Source organism: Ixodes scapularis, unplaced genomic scaffold, assembly GCF_016920785.2.
Source record: "Ixodes scapularis isolate PalLabHiFi unplaced genomic scaffold, ASM1692078v2 PGA_scaffold9__187_contigs__length_104089568, whole genome shotgun sequence".
Classification (NCBI taxonomy): Eukaryota; Metazoa; Arthropoda; class Arachnida; order Ixodida; family Ixodidae; genus Ixodes; species Ixodes scapularis.
In genome coordinates this window covers 25,744,031-25,759,923 of record NW_024609884.1, presented here as the reverse complement: position 1 = coordinate 25,759,923, position 15,893 = coordinate 25,744,031, and the positions used below count along the sequence as shown (strand labels likewise).

Below are 15,893 nucleotides of genomic sequence, written 5' to 3'. Positions count from 1 at the left end.
AAGCCGCGCAAAAAGCCGAGCCAAACGACAAATAAATATACCTCTCCAAGTGAAGCCGAAATCTCCTGGATACGGCTCTCATTGGCTGGCGCGCGTCATAGTTACAAGGAACGAGGCTCCCATTGGCCGAGGCGAGTCAGTTTCAAGGCGAGCCACCCCATGGCGCTAAGTGCCCGCGCCAGATAAAGCCGCGCCAGAGCGGGCCGGGAAAAGGTAGCGCTTGGCTGGCGGGGCCTTCCAGAGAGAGCCCGCTCCAGCATACTGCGGAGCGCGGCGCGGTCACTTCAGGAGAACGCGCGCGAAAACAACATTTATGCTTTCGCATTTTTTGATTGGGATATATAAGCAAAGAAGTATACTGCTTGTATCTAAGGCATCCAGGTAGTACATTCACGGTGGTTTTATTCGCAGTAACAACACAGCAGCAACGACAGACACATGGAAAAGCGTGACAACCAGTTCAGAGTTTCAAGGAGTAGATGGTATGGTCTAGGGCGCCTTTATGTGCGCCTTGCTTAGGGTCGAGACATCTGGCCCATTTTGTCCCACACTTTTATTTTTCTTTTTTTTCAGAAGCGCGTGAAAGAGTGTGCCCCTGCATGCGTTTGTGGCGCTGACTGTGCTATGGCGACATTTTGTTTTCGTCAATTTTTTTTTTATTTTACCCGTGAGGTCGTGCTGTCGGCATCGGGTGCAACAAAGGGTGCCATCACCCTAAACAGAAGTACATTGAGGAACCCTAGTTTGGCCTAAGTCACGAAATAAATGCGTAGTACGCTTATTTTGTTGCTCAAGCCTCGTCATGTCACTTGTGACCTTGCGACCAACAATGGCACTTCCATGACCTCCAGGGATCACGCTAGCGCATATAAACTCGCTTCGGAACCACTCGATTGAATGAGAACAACCACAGGATCATCATCATTGTCGTCATAATCATCATCAAATTATGAGAATCTGGATAACCAACGTGCACGACCCACTCTATAAAGGGGCGACCAGCTCACCTTCTCCTCAGGGGGGTAAAGGTGGGTGAGGAGGAGTGGCAAATCCCATGGGCCGACATCCTGGGTCCCTAGTGAAAGACCGCGAAAGAGAGCGACAGAACACGAGAGAAAGAAAGCAACGTTGCCAGCTGAAGGACGGCAGTCGCAATGGTAAACGCGAAGAGTGAAAACTCTCAGCAATATAAACAGTGATAATTTAACGTTGTAAACTAAATTCTGAGCTATTCTAACGCTTATAAAAAGCAATAAAGTCATTACGCTGCATTAACTTCCCTTCTGTCGAAATCTCGGAAATCTCGTGGTTGCGCAGTTTCGTATTCCTCGACCGCGCCCACCCGCGCCGCACCGGCGAAGCCGGGTATATGGTTTAGTTAGAGCCACTGAATAAGCTGCGCTTAGAGTATCGGCACTCCGTTCCCCGGCATTCCTGTGGGCGCCGCCATTTTGGCTCGTATGCAGAGCAGACGCAACTGCCGATCGTCATGATTCAAAAGTGCGACTTCGTCAGCATTAGATTCGGTGTTAGGAACCTCATGCAATATCGCTTTGCTCTGTCACGAACTGTTTAAACATTTGTAGAGAGCGGAAAAGTGTTTCCTGTGATTTCAGATAAAGCTTCAGATAACTGGGAACCATGATTTTACGACACAAAATGGCCAAGTGTCGCTACTCTGAAGCGTAGCTTATTTAGTGGCACTAGGTTTAGTTTAGCGTTAGCGCGAGGCCGTACATCTGCGCGCTATGCAAAAAGAAAGCTTCGAAAGGAACGCGAATATCTTTCCACCGGTAAGTTCGTGGATTGTTGAAGTTCACGAAACCGCTCTGATGATGTAACCGTGTTTGGGACAACGAGGGTCTGCCTGCATGCTCCGCCGCTTGTGGCAGCCAGAATGTATGGGAAAATGGCGGACCTTTTCCTCTAGAGTTAGTATGTATGATCTCTATGCCTTCTCCTGCCCCAGCGCGCCGCTTTTTGTTTTGCTTGTTCGGTTTTTTTTTTAGTTCGCCTAGTTCCCACCGCTCCCGCTGGCGCTGCTTAGAATCTCCACTTTCCCCGCTGCGTAGCACGCTCGTGAAGCGTGGGGAGGCTAGCGCAGGCTCTCTTTTGGCAGGTGTGCGCGTGCAGGAATGGTTTTTCTGGCTGTAAAATAGCTCAGCGTTAATGGTGAAGTGGCACTCATCGACGGGCTGTGATGGTTTACTGCTGTGTGCCGCTGTGCAAGTCGAGCACGCGGACTTCGACGGGAATCGCCTTCCACGAGTTCCCGGTGACGGAGATCCGGAACGACTGTCTGAAGAAGATCTCTCGCCAAGCCGAAGGTGAATCAGTTACCCACCAAACTATGTAGCATAAAGAGAAAATAGTTTTTCTTCATGTTCATAGCACAAAATAAGTCGTGGTACGTATATGTTTACAGCGTCAGCCTTTACACGCCGTGTCGCGAATGTTGGACGTTGTACCTCCCTCATTTTGAGCGTTTAGTTAACTATGCACTGATGCTGATATATCTACATACAGGATCAGCCGTCATTCATCGGAAGGAATAGAGTTCGCGTGTTAATGTTCCGAGCTCGCGAATTTCAGATGACGCGGAACTTGCTGACAGGGTGTATATTTTAATTATGAGCATGCGACTAGACGGCTCCTACCCCGTACGGGATAGGAGCCGTTCTGTCGCACTAGGGTCAGGATGGTCAGGAACGCCCTGTGGCGTTTGCTTCTCGCCGGCTTCATGCGGCCGAGCAACGCTACAGCCAGCTGGACAATGAAGGCCTGGCGCTCATGTTCGGGATCGAGCGCTTCCACCAGTTCCTGTGGGGCCGGAAATTCGAGGCAGTAACGGACCACAAGCCACTGCTGGGGCTGCTGGGGCCTGACAAGGCGGTTCCAGTGCAAACCTCGCCTCGTGTGGTACGCTGGGCCTTGATGCTGGCGGCCTACAGCTATAAGCTGGTCTACCGCCCTGAGCCGCCTGCCCCTGCCGGAGGTGCCTGCTGCCGTTCCAGAGTCAGCTGAAGTTTTCCTGCTGGAGCGGGCCTACTCGGGGGTACTCACCAGGACTGCGGTGGTCAAAGCGGTGTCCCGAGGAAGGAGCTGCGTCACCAGACAAACAGCCACAAGGCCGCCGAGCTGAGCTTGGAGCAGGATTGCCTGCTGTGGGGTTCCAGGGTGGTGATTCCACAAAGTCTACGGGCCAAGTTGCTGCATGCGGGGCACCCTTGCGTGGAAAAGACCAAGATGATGGCATGGTCGCACGTTAGGTGGCCTGGCCTGGACCAGGACATCGCGCACCAGGTGCAAGGCTGCCAGGTCTGCCAAGAGAATCAGCGAGGCTCGCGCCACGTGGAGATCACCCCCTGGCCGTTCCCACAGAGGCCCTGGTCCCGCCTGCATGTGGATTTTGCGGGACCCTTTAAGGGCCACGACTTCCTAGTAGTAGTGGCCCTTAGCCCGCAAGAGGACCAACGACAGCACCAGTTGCGGCCAGTGGAGCACCACCCACCACGGAGGCGACAAGCGCCGCCACTTACAAATCCGGTCCCTGCTGCTCCACCGGATGGAGTGCGACCAGTTCAGGCAGCGCCCGGCGTTGCCACACCTGGCCCAACAACACCAGAGACCAGGCAGAGTACGCGGCAGCGAAGGCCACCTGACCGTTACTCGCCAGGGTGACCTTCGCCGTTGACTGGCCAGGACTTGGCAAGACCAGACGCAAATTGGTGTCGGCCGTGTGCATTGTTTATTTGTTCATTTTGTTTTTTGAAAAACAAATTGGGGGGGGGGGGGGGGGGAGGAATGTAACCAGTTGGTAGCACCCCCTCCAGTCTACCCATCTGTGGCCGCCATCCCTTAGCAAAAAGAGGCCGTACTTCAAACGAAGTTGAAATATATTTAGTACGAATATTCATTTTGTATTTATTCTGTATTATTTTGGCCGCATTCGAAATACGCGCGTAATGTATTCAAAATACATTATAAATATGAATCAAAAAATATTTTAGATATACCAAAAATATTATTCCTTCACACTCAAGATGCCATTTGTGGATTAAAAACCGGTCACACAATTTTTTTTTATTTTCGATTTTGTCAGCAAATGGTGTCTCTGTGGTATTTGAAGGCACTACTAAATACATCTCACAAAGCCACATTAGAAACGAACACAAACACAAACACCATGACGCACTGAAGAGCTCATTCACAGTCCCGTTGACTGCTCTACAGCCTTATATAGCCTACATATTGAAGGTAATAATTTTTTCGGTGACCACCTCTGCGCTTATTAAGGTTACAAGTATTCGATCTTCTCCTCGGGAGTCAGTCAAGGGGGAAACAGTGTTTTGAAGTTCGTGGACGATATCTCTTACTAAAAGGCATTGGTACAACTAATAACAATTCGGCACAGTCCCTAAAACAATATCCGCACAAACGGCTCATAAAATACATGTTATTGCTTCTCTGCGTAGCACCACTCAGGGCGAAGCGAATCAAGGCAGTTTCTTCACTTTAAAATACTGTAAACGACTTTATTTTCGTGAGGACCTAATTCTCGCAAAGTTGGCGAATCGCCTACAATTCTGAAAAATAGGTCCCGTGAACAATTCCGGCAAAATGTGAAAACATTAAAATCTATATTGCGATCCCAGCGCGTCGCGAAAATTTGAATTTGCGAATTATTCCAAAACTCCAACTTTGACCTAAATCGCGAAATATTGAGCTCGCGAAAAATAAATATTTTACATTAGTTGTTTTGCCTTTCCTTTTTACTAGTTGACTATTTAATATGGTAGTTAATGTCACTGTATTAAAGTCACTATTCACATCACGTACAATGGTGAGTAGACACGTTCAGTGAACTAACATTGTGCTAACAAAACCACGCCAAACGTATCTGTTCACAGCACCTGCTGAAGCTTTCCAGCATCAGCAAATGTTGTGGTTGTAGTTCCCGAACCCCGTTTGTGATTGGTGTGCAAGGAACTGATCAGGTGTGTTCTTGATAGAAAAAAGGAAACAATAACATAAACTGGGCTGATTTATCAGTGCGATGCTGCGCAATTCAATTGCCAAACTAATCAAATGTATTTAGGCGCTTCAGTGTACTCCATATCTGCTTGAAGTGAACTTCAGAAGGGGAGCTTTTAAATATTTTGGTAGTTTAAGTCAAACTACCAAAGTATAGCAGTCCAAAGGTACTTAGAGTATAACACAACAGTATTTACGATTTTCAAGTATTTTAAAAGTATTTTGTATGTATTTTTGATTGCTCCATTTTTTTAGGGTTGGAGTATATTTTGCATGAATTAAATAAATATTTCAAGAAATATATGTGAACGGTATTTCGTGCCTATTAATTTAGTATTTACATATTTCAAAACGCATGAAGGGAACTTCAAATGTAGTTTAAGTAACGGTATTTTAAAATGATTTTTAGAAGTATATTTTAGTACTAAGTAACAAAAAAAGAAGTTTATATTTTCGGTATATTTTTCGTGTACTTACAATTATGAATTGTATTTCAAATACACTCAAAATAGAATGTGGTATATTTCGAACGTGTTAGTTTTCGCTAAGGGATGCTTGGCGGGTAACATTGGTCACCGCACCAATAAACACCGTGGAGCGTACGCCGCCCCGGTCAGTCATCGTCCACCCTCACAACCAGGCTGCGTGTCTTTTCTTCTCGGCGGGTGCTTCGGCCCCCTTCATCCACATTCTAGAAGGATCGTGACAGTTTGTATATCTGATGCGCGAACCATACTCATATTAGTGATCAGTTTGTCCTAATTTTTGGTGGCTCCGAGGCGAGAGCGCTGGCCTGCGGATTGTGGCAGGTTCGAATCCCGGCCGAAGTGCCCGCAATCTGATGGAGGCTTATTGCGGAGGAGGCGTAACCGAGCTTTCGGTTGCACGTCAAAAGATCCCCAGGTGGTCCAAATTAATCCTCAGTCCTCCGCTGGGGCGTGCCAGACGCCCGTCGTAGGTTTGGCACGTAAAACCCCCAAATTTGACTTTAGATGATAATTTTATTCTACGTACAAATAAAATTTGGACCTAATTGTATTGTTCACAACTGCGTGGTTTTCAGCCGATTTACTTGCGCGGTAAGTTGCAATTTCCAAATGTTTCCAGGCCCAGGAAAACAGCCATGGATTCCGAGTGACAGGAGCAAAGTGTGCAGCCTTCATTTCAAGTCTGGAGACTATAGAGAGGGCCTGAAAAGACGGAGGTTGAAAACAGATGCTATACCATCGATCTTCCCTGACTACCCAGCTTATTTGCGAGCAGCGCCTACAAAGGAGCGACAAACATTGAAGCGTAGAGCCGTGGCATCAGTTTCTACTCTGACCCATCAAGATGCCAAGAAAAGGTGAATGCACTATCTATTGCAGATTGGTGTTCATCAGATTTCTCTTCTTCCTGGTTCTGAAGTGCAGAATTGTGCACTTAGAGCCTAGTGGTTAATATCTTTTTTTTTTAGCTCTTACCTATTAAAAACACTGACTTTTTTCAGGTTGGATTGCTCTAGAGCTGCTGGTTCTGGCGTTGATGCCACAGCTGCGATGGTGTCTGTCACAACGGCTTTAGGGCAGCTTCCACCTACGCTGCTGAACCCTGGGACTGTGCCAAAGTCATCTCCCGAGCCCACCACAGAGTTCCTGACCAAGTCCTCCCCGGAACCCACTGTGAAACCTTTGGAGTCCCCCTGTTTGGAGCCTATGCTGAACCCCGGGCCTGTGCCAAAGCCATCTCCTGAGCCAATCACAGAGCTTCTCACCAAGTCCTCGCCCGAGCTCACTGTGGAACCTTTGGAGTCCTGTTTGGAACTTATGCTGAACCTCGGGCCTGTGCCAAAGCCGCCCTTCGAGCCTTCCCCACAGCCTGCTCCCGTGCGAGCTAGGGCAGTGAAAGCACATGGGACTCAGACGAGGCTTTCAAATCCACGCCTCACGAGGCTCTTGAAGCAAGTGAAAACCGTCGCAAGAAAATGCCAGAGGCTGCTGAAGAAGAGAGACGAGCTGCAACAGATGGTTTCCGCTTTGCGAAAGCAGGCAATGAAGACAGAGGCTGTGATGAAACAGGGAAACTTCTTGCTCTTGCAGGTATGTGCAGTATTTTGATATAGAAACCAAACCACTTATGAAAGCCAAGGAACCTTCTAAGAGATGTAACTCATTTAGGAAAACATCGACGCCAACGACCCAAAGGCCCTCTTCCTTCAAGAACAGCTGACCTTCTTGGGTGCTCCGAAAAGCCACTGGCGTGAGGAGACGGTCCGCAACTGCGTGCTGTGGCATGCTAAGTCTCCGTGTGCCTACCGCCTTCTTCGCGAGACTGGCGTCCTTTCGCTTCCCAGTCGTTCCACATTGAAACGCTACATCGGTGCGTGTACTGGAGAGGTTGTGTCATCCCTGATCAAACAGCGACGGCATGTGGAGGCTAAACTGCATTCCGGACAGGTGTGACATTTTTGTTTATAATTTCTTGAATTACATTTTACAATGTCAAATCATTCTCACAATATAGTCGGTATTTTATATGCCACAATCTTCATCAGACCAGTGTTTCCAATTCATGGGTGATTTCAGATAAGATCGACCAAAGGATGGCTAGTCGACATTTTCAAATCAACTGATGTTTTTATATGTTATTGTCTAGTGTCTGGTATGAACGAATCCAAACTTAGTTTTGACTAGAAAAAATACTTGGGGACAGGAAAAATCGTAAGGCATGAGGTGGTTGGTGGACAGTTGCATTAACGCGCACTGATGGAGGGGGCCCGTTTGAGAGTGAATAACTAAAGCGATAACATTAGGAGAACTCTAATACGTTTTAGACGCAAACTATGGGTATAGCTTGCTTGTAATATAAAGTAATCATATTTATTTAAAATTTATTTATTTTTCTAAAAATTAACCAACATGCCTGCTCGAACGACAAATGGCAAACTTTGGAGGTCTGTATCTCATGAAATAATTTAATCATTATGATATAATTTGCAGATATTATTCTACTAATATATAGCTAATATTTAAAAATAACTAAGGTATCTGTGTGATACAATAGTTAGGATATATTTAGTCAAACATGGAAAAAAAATCAAACAAAGAAAAATTCCGATGCGAATAAAAAAAAAACACCACCCTCGATTTTTTTTTAAATTTAGGTAACCTGTTATACTCTATTTCGGCATTCATTTCCATTAAAACATGTTGCATCATTTTATTGAGAAAGAAGATACAACTCCCCAAAGTAGGGTCCTTTTTCAAAGCCAACACTTAGCAGTGTTTCATACAAGAACTGACTCTGAGTTCCAGTTTCATGAAACCAACACACATCTTTTATATATTTTTATTCAGATGAGGCCAATGATAACTAAAGAAATCGTTCACACACTTAAATTAAGGAGAAACTACTGTGTACAAAGAGGTATCATATTACGGACTAGTGATCCGAGAAAAGATCATGCTGCCATCGGCCACTAGGAACTTTGTTTACTTTATTCTCCTGCGACACTATATGCTATTCCCTCTTCCGCTCTACCTTCATCTCTCTCTCTCTCTCTCATATATATCCCTGATATATATCCAGAACAAAAACATGTTCAAGCATTCCCTTTCTGCGTGGTAGTGTTCTGTGGCTAGCAAAAATCATTTCCTCGCTAAGCTCACGATTATGGCAAAATAGTTGCCGGAAACCGCAGACGACACTCGTCGCTAGTTCTGGCAAAACGGCCGATACAATCTTTTTTTCGCATTTCCCCGCTCGCTGTCAAGGACAAGGGGGTTCGCTTCAACCAGCAAAACGTGGCCGCCGACGCCTGTTTACTGAGCAGTCATGCCTGTCGCCATCTCACTCGCTGGCGTCACGGGCGATAATATCAGGCACAAAGGGGCACACCAACCGGCAGCATTATCCCCAAATACTCGAGCCTCGCGTAAATACATAGAGTGTAAACGCTGTCGCCATGTTATCGTAGTAAGACCGCCCCCCCCCCCTCCCCCAACGGGGGACTGCAGTACGCGACGGCGTACTAACACAACGGCGACGATATCGACATCGCGGGCTCCGAATTTTCCCATAGTTCTACTCCACGGGCATTTCTCGAAACGCTTGATATTGTGTACGCCCGCCTGGAAGGATTTCAGGCGCGTAGTTAAGATAAGGCGGTTCTCCGCGGCAAAAGAAAGCAATTTCACAAAAACTTAAAAGCGGCGGCGACGCGTGTGCGGTGAACGCTTGTAGTTTTGGTGTAGACAGGGTGTGTATGTTCTCGTTGTTGACACCAGCCGGCGATAAGGCACTGCAGGTGGTAGCTCAGTACAGCAAGGGCTAATCCGAGTGACCATCAACGTAACCCCACCGCCAACCCCTCGCGAACCGGTCGCCGACATGGCTCAGGCTGTGTCATGAACCACGTGGTAGAAGCTCGGGTGCTTTCATATCAGCGCGTGGAGGGACGACAGTGCGATTCCGGAAAGTCTTTTTCGAAGGCCGCTGACCACAATTTTTTGTCTGGAGACTTTCCCTCTTTCTTCCTTTGACGTGGATCAAGCTTTGCCGACAGCCTCAGTTGTGACCTCTCTTTTCAAATGTACGTTTGCAGTGAGTGAGCTCCTCAGCCTCGGACTTGTCACTTGTGCACCCAGTAGTTCTTTCACTTGGCAATTATATGCCATCAGTTGGGGTTTAATTTCTATTATTTATGTATACATTATGAAGACGTCCTGGAGCTCCGAACGAGTGTTTTGTGCAGATTACTTTTGCAAACACAAAAAGACTATACCAAAGCAGCGGAATTTTCGAAGTGTTGGCGAGTTGGACCTAAACTCGTTGAAGCAAATTCTTCCGCCTGACTGTTCCACCAAAGTGAGTGCGACGGACTACCTGTGCTACCATTGCTTCATGCACATCACTAAGGAGATCTCGATGCGAAGCTCAGAGCAGTGCCCTGACATATTTGTGCCAGCTGAAGAAGCAATTGAAGATCTAAATCGCAGCATATACTACCTACAGATGTGTCGCCGCTGAGACAACCAAGCGTCGTAAGAAGTCGGGACAGGCCTGCCTATGTCAAGAGAAAGCAGACAGAACTGGAGCAGGTTGCTGTCAAGAATATACGCTCAAGGCTACGTATTGCGTACGACAGGGACGCACCATCGGGGTCGTCCGAACCAACATGCTCCACATGCACTGAGTGGGTGGACAACTTTCGGCAGGCCTTTGAAACCGCCACCTCTCTCCGGGAACGTTGTCAACTGCTTACACTCCTGCCGTCAACACTGACGAAGAATGAGGTTCAAAAGATGATTCCACAGGCCTCAATGTACCTCATCAGTAAATCCCGAAAACTCAAGGAAAAGCATGGCGTGTGGTATGAGCCGGATCCTTACACGAGGTGCAAGGTGAGCCCTGAGAACCTGTCTGCTGCCCTAGAGTACTTCACGAAAGACGAGCTACAATGTTCGCGCCAAAGTCCCAACCAGAAGGACGTCATCTCTGTCATGCTCAACGGAGAGAAAACGTTCGTGCCAAAGCTCTTCATGACACGCTCAATACGAGAGGCCTTCCGTATATACAAAGACAAGCATCCCGATTCCGGCGTTGGGCTAACGAAATTTTATTCGTTGCGCCCTAGATGGGTCCAATGTATTCCACACCAGGAAGTGTGCGTTTGTGTGCGCTGCGCCAATTATTATCTTTGTATTGCCGCTCTAGAGAACGTTACAGGCTCAACATTCAACACTGGTGAAATGAACTCGTCATTTCTGTGCGACCCAGCAACAGAACTGTGCCTTCAAGGAGACTGTGATCACTGCCCAAAAGGCCAGTTTCTTACACTCCAGGAACTTGATATCCCGGAGGATGAAGAGATTGTGCTTGCAACATGGGAGTCCGGCGACCTTGTGAAAAAAACTTTGGAACCTGAGACTTTCCTAAAAGTCATCCAAGTGACGGTTGGAAGTTGGTTACTTCACAACCATATCCAGCAAACGCAAGGTAAAGCGATCTACGATGAAAAACAGTGCATGCAACGCGGGAGCATTGTCTTTCATTTTGACTTTGCTGAAAACTGGACCATCGTGCTTCCTGACGAAGTGCAAGCATATCACTGGAAAAAAAAAAACAAGTTTCGATATTTACATGTGTAGTGACGACAAGAAAATCTACAAACAGCTTTGCCATCATCAGTGAGGACCTGTGTCACGACGCCGCTCACGCTTGCTTGGCTCTAGAAAAAGTGAAGGAGTGGGTTGAAGACAACGTTGCGGTATACTCGTACGTGACGTACGTAAGTGACGGCGCCGCCAGTCATTTCAAGAATCGCTACCAGCTTCACCAATTTGCAAAGGACGATTGCCCACAAGCCCAGTGGTTATTTTCTGCATCTGGACATGGGAAAAATGCATGTGACGGAGTTGGCGGACTCGTGAAGCACCAGGCCACGCTGAACAACCTGAGAGAACGTTCAGTAAGCGCAATTCAGACGGCCAGGACAATGGTGAGCGTTCTATCAAAGAAACTGAAAGGCGTGCATCTTGTATATCTGGACGAAAATGAGGTTGTTCGGTATCGTGAACAAAAAAAAGAAGTGGCTGACGGTGCGCGCCTTCCCTGGCATTCAGTCTTGGCACGCGTGGCGGCTCAGCAAGTCATCAACAGAAGGGACCTGTGACGTATATGTAGCATGGACAGTCGGATCTGCTTGGAAGCAACTTTATTAAATGGGTACAGCGAGGAAAACCTTAGCGTAAAGTGCCGAATTTGATTTCCCAAGGACTGCTCATTTTGAATGCAGGGACATCTTATTTACCACATTTTTCTTCACGGGGTATTTAACCTACTGTTTTTGTTGGTGGTTACTAATAATTTTTATCTGATCACTATAAAAAAAATCCCAAAATGTTATCCTCGAGCAGGATAAAATATATCGGCTTGCCACGATTCATTCATACACCGAGAGCATCGAAGCTGCTCCAGTTAGGCACTATAGCATCCGTCACCTGAAATTGTTTGTAATCGTAAATACACAGCCAACCTAAATATCTTACTATTATATCTTTGTTTTTGTGTGTGGAAGTAAAGTTATTTATTTTACTCTAGATGTAAAATATACCGGAAGGTACAACTTCACACTGCATCATCTTTTCTCAAATCATTAGTCTCTAATATGATACCACTTTGTACGCTTATGTAAAATGCTGTATATAGTTTCTCCTCCCTTTTACTGTGTGACCGATCGCTCTTTTTATCAATGACCTCATCTGAATAAATGTATATAAAAGATTTGTGCAAGTTTCATGAAACTGGAACTCAGAGTCACTTCTTGTATAGGACACTGCTAAGTGTAGGCCTTGAAAAAGGACCCTACTTTGGGGAGTTGTTTCTTCTTTCACAGTGCAATGATGCAACATGTTTTTAATAGAAATGAATGCCGAAATAGAGTATAACAGGGTACCCAAATTGTAAAAAAAATCGAAGGTGGTGTTTTTTTTTTATTTGCATTGGAATGTTTCTTTGTTTGATTTTTTTCCCATGTTTGCCTAAATATATTGTAACTATTGTGTCACTCAGATACCTTATTTATTTTTTCAATAATAGCCATATATTAGTAAAATAATGTCTGCAAGTTATGTAATAATGATTAAATTATTTCATGAGATACAGATTTCCAAAGTTTGCCATTTGTCGTTCGAGCAGGCATGTTTGGCAATTTTTAGAAAACTAAATAAATTTTTAATAAATATTATTACTTTATATTACAAGCAAGTTGTACCCATAGTTTGTTTGTAAAAAGTTTTAAAATTCTCCTAATTTTATTGTTTTAATTATTCACTTTCAAACTTGCCCCCTCCATCAGTGCGCGTTATTGCAACTGTCCACCTCTCCCTGCCTTACGATTTTTCTTGTCTCCAAATTTTTTTTCTGGTCAAAACTAAGTGTGGATTCGTTTATACCAGACACTAGACAATGTCATATAAAAACATCAGTTGATTTAAAAATGTCGACCAGCCACCCTTTGGTCGATCTTATCTGAAATCACCCTCATATGAATTTGAATTTTGGGGGTTTAAATTGCTTTCATAATATAATGTTTTGTTTAACCACCAGAAAGGGCTCTGTAATAGAAAATGGTAGAGGCACTCAACACAAAAGCAACAATGATAAGTCCTATTGCCGCTGCTTATAGGATCGCATCTGTATTGTGATGTCAATTTTCCTAGGCACTCAAGGGGTCCCTGGTGATGGATGAGATGTCGCTCAAGCAGGCGACAACCTACCAGAAACAGTCTGACACTGTCCATGGTCTGGTCGATCTGGGGGGTGCCGAGTCCGACTTCGGCCTCCAGGATCACCTCGCAACCCACCTACTTTGCTTTGTTTTCGTTGGATTGTCCACCCACTACAGGTGCTTATTATAAGTTGCACCAGGAAATTATTATTCGTTCAAAAAACTACATGTATAAAAGCGGTGTCGGGTCTTTTTATATCGAAGAACTTTTCTTCCTCTTGCAGGTTGTCAGTGGGCTACTACTTTACAAAGGCACTGACTGGAGAGCAGCTCCAACTGCTGGCATTAAAGGTGATGGCATCCATCGAAGAAGCTGGATTTCGGGTTGTTCGACTCGTTGGCGACAACCACAGCTCGAATTGCAAGGTCTTCTCCAACCTGTCGGGAGGCAGTATAGTGCCTGTTGTGACGTGAGTACAAGCAGCTGTCAGATTTAGGAGGTGCAGAAAGATCAGTGATTTTACCGTTTGCACCCATATAACATAATTCTGTAGAATTTTGTTTGCTAGATACTGATAACCATGAACACAAGAATTTTTTTCCAGTCACCCTCTGGATGAAGCCAGAGAGTTGTACCTCTCCTTCGACTACTGCCACGTCGTGAAAAATGTGAGGTCTCAGTTTCTGGAGGCCAAAAGGATCTTCCGTAACAATGGAACACTGATCCTTCCTGACTACCTGAGGTAAAATAAATGCTTGTTCTAATAATCTTCCCAAGTATATTAGCTTATACTTTTGTTATGCTAAATCGTAATGCAGGAGGCTGTACGACCTCCAGCAACGCCAAGGAGCCTTCAAGATGGTAAGGTGCCTCACAAAGAAGCATCTGTGGCCCTCCAACTTTGAAAAAATGAATGTTGGGAGAGCAGTCGACATCTTCTCGCCTCGGGTGAGAGAAATTATGAACTTTTATGCGCAAATAAGTCGTCCGGAATAGTTCAACCAAAAAAAGAATGTGTGAATTGTCAATATTCTGTTGTCATTTTCAGGTGACCTCTGTCCTGCGGTTCCTGCAGCAGCACGGCCAGCGACTTGGTGCTCCAGGTTTCGAGGGTTGCCTTCCCACCGTGGAGTTTATGGAACTCGTGTATAAGTGGTTTGTCCTCCACAACCTCAAGAGCACGACAGTGCATGTCACCAGCCGGGATGCCATGAGGATGCCCTTCTGGAGTCCAGACGACGAGAGGTAAACTATAAATATTTAGCAGCCAATAATTCGGTGCACGGATATAAACACTCTGGCAGTGTGTTTACGTTCATGGAGGAGCAGGCATGTGATGACAAAACGATGGGATCCTGGTTTGGGACAATGAACCCGATATCTCACATCTGTGTGTCTTCATTTACTACAGGAATGGCACTACACTAGTGTGAATACTGGCACCCGGCATGCACTGCGGAGCAATTTGTGTCTTTCATTCTTGGTCTTTATCCTCGTTTTTCAGGCTTTCCTGGCTGCAAGGCGACTGCCTGGCGTACTTTGCCTCGTGGAAGGCAAGCGCAACTCACAAGATGGAGTTCTTCTCCGCGGAGACATACGAGGCCTTGAGGGTGACGACCACGTCTACTGTGCTATGCACACGCCATCTTCTGAACTCCGGGTTCCATTTCGTACTTACTTCGAAGTATTCTAGTGATGATGTAGAATCGCTTTTTTCCACAATCCGTCAGCTGAACGGATCAAATGACCAGACAGATGCGTACTCAGCTCTGTCCGCACTTCAGAAGATCTTGATGACAGGGATTCTTCACTCGTCGACCAGCGCCAATGTGGGAAGTGTGGTGGGCCCATTGGGACACGCGTCAAAGCTTCCTCCCCTCCCGGTGGAACAGCCAACTGCCAGCCAGGACCTTGGCAAGCTGCTGCTCCCTCACCTTGCTGTATTGGAACGATACCCCTGTATGCTATATCCCTATATATTGCTCCTCTGTGCTTTTCTTCTTATTCTTCCTGCGAGACTGCTATGCTGTCATAGAATGACTAGATATCGCTCTAGCACGACATTTTGCTTTGCCAAGCTTTTGTTCTTATTCTTGCAAAGAGACTGCTATGCTGCTATAGAATGAGCACATATGTCACTTCATTCTAACCGTTGAAAACTATTTTCTAGGTCCTCCCCAACAGAGCTTGAAAGCAAGCACCCTCGCCCTGATTGCTGGATTCCTCGTTAGAGCTGTTCAGGACAGGATTCAGTGCGAGGGTTGCTTGCTTAAGCTCCAAGCCCCGCACTCGTGCTCACCGACGACCGCCCTGATAGCAGGGATGGACAGGGGAGGGCTGTCATACCCTACGCTGGCATTCGTAGGATTCGTCTGCCATCTCGAGAGGGCTGCAACTGGTGCTGCTACGGTGCTGGCGAGGGGGCCGAAGCCACTAAAGACTTTCACTAGTGCAGTTCTGCCTGCTCTCATGAAGAATCCCTTCTTTGAGTGCCCCCAGGACAGTTCTGTTGCGCACAAGAGAGCCCTAGTCAGCCTCCTCCTCTCCAAATTCATGAGGCCATTCTTGGCAAACCTCACGAACGGCATGACCGAGGCCCACGCCAAGAGGAAATTGCATAAAAAAAGCCGATGTCGAGGAAAGTCCTAA

The 15,893-nt window shown here is 46.3% G+C and overlaps 1 protein-coding gene across 1 annotated transcript; it reads left to right on the top strand.

Annotated features, from left to right (window-relative positions):
* Positions 1 to 2,144: 2,144 nt before the first annotated feature.
* Positions 2,145 to 15,893, top strand: LOC120836071. The gene is made up of 11 exons (XM_040213256.3): positions 2,145 to 2,327; positions 6,142 to 6,379; positions 6,524 to 7,112; positions 7,191 to 7,469; positions 13,236 to 13,420; positions 13,528 to 13,713; positions 13,849 to 13,986; positions 14,063 to 14,192; positions 14,293 to 14,489; positions 14,749 to 15,203; positions 15,415 to 15,893. Exons 1-11 carry the CDS (start codon positions 2,201 to 2,203, stop codon positions 15,891 to 15,893), a joined length of 3,003 nt encoding a protein of 1,000 aa, XP_040069190.2. The 5' UTR covers positions 2,145 to 2,200.

Excerpts from the sequence above, each read along its gene's own strand:
- LOC120836071 (XM_040213256.3), top strand. The coding sequence starts at position 2,201 with ATGGTTTACTGCTGTGTGCCGCTGTGCAAGTCGAGCACGCGGACTTCG. Across the intron at positions 2,328-6,141 it reads GATCTCTCGCCAAGCCGAAG|GCCCAGGAAAACAGCCATGG; the intron begins GTGAATCAGTTA and ends AAATGTTTCCAG. Across the intron at positions 13,421-13,527 it reads GGATTGTCCACCCACTACAG|GTTGTCAGTGGGCTACTACT; the intron begins GTGCTTATTATA and ends TTCCTCTTGCAG.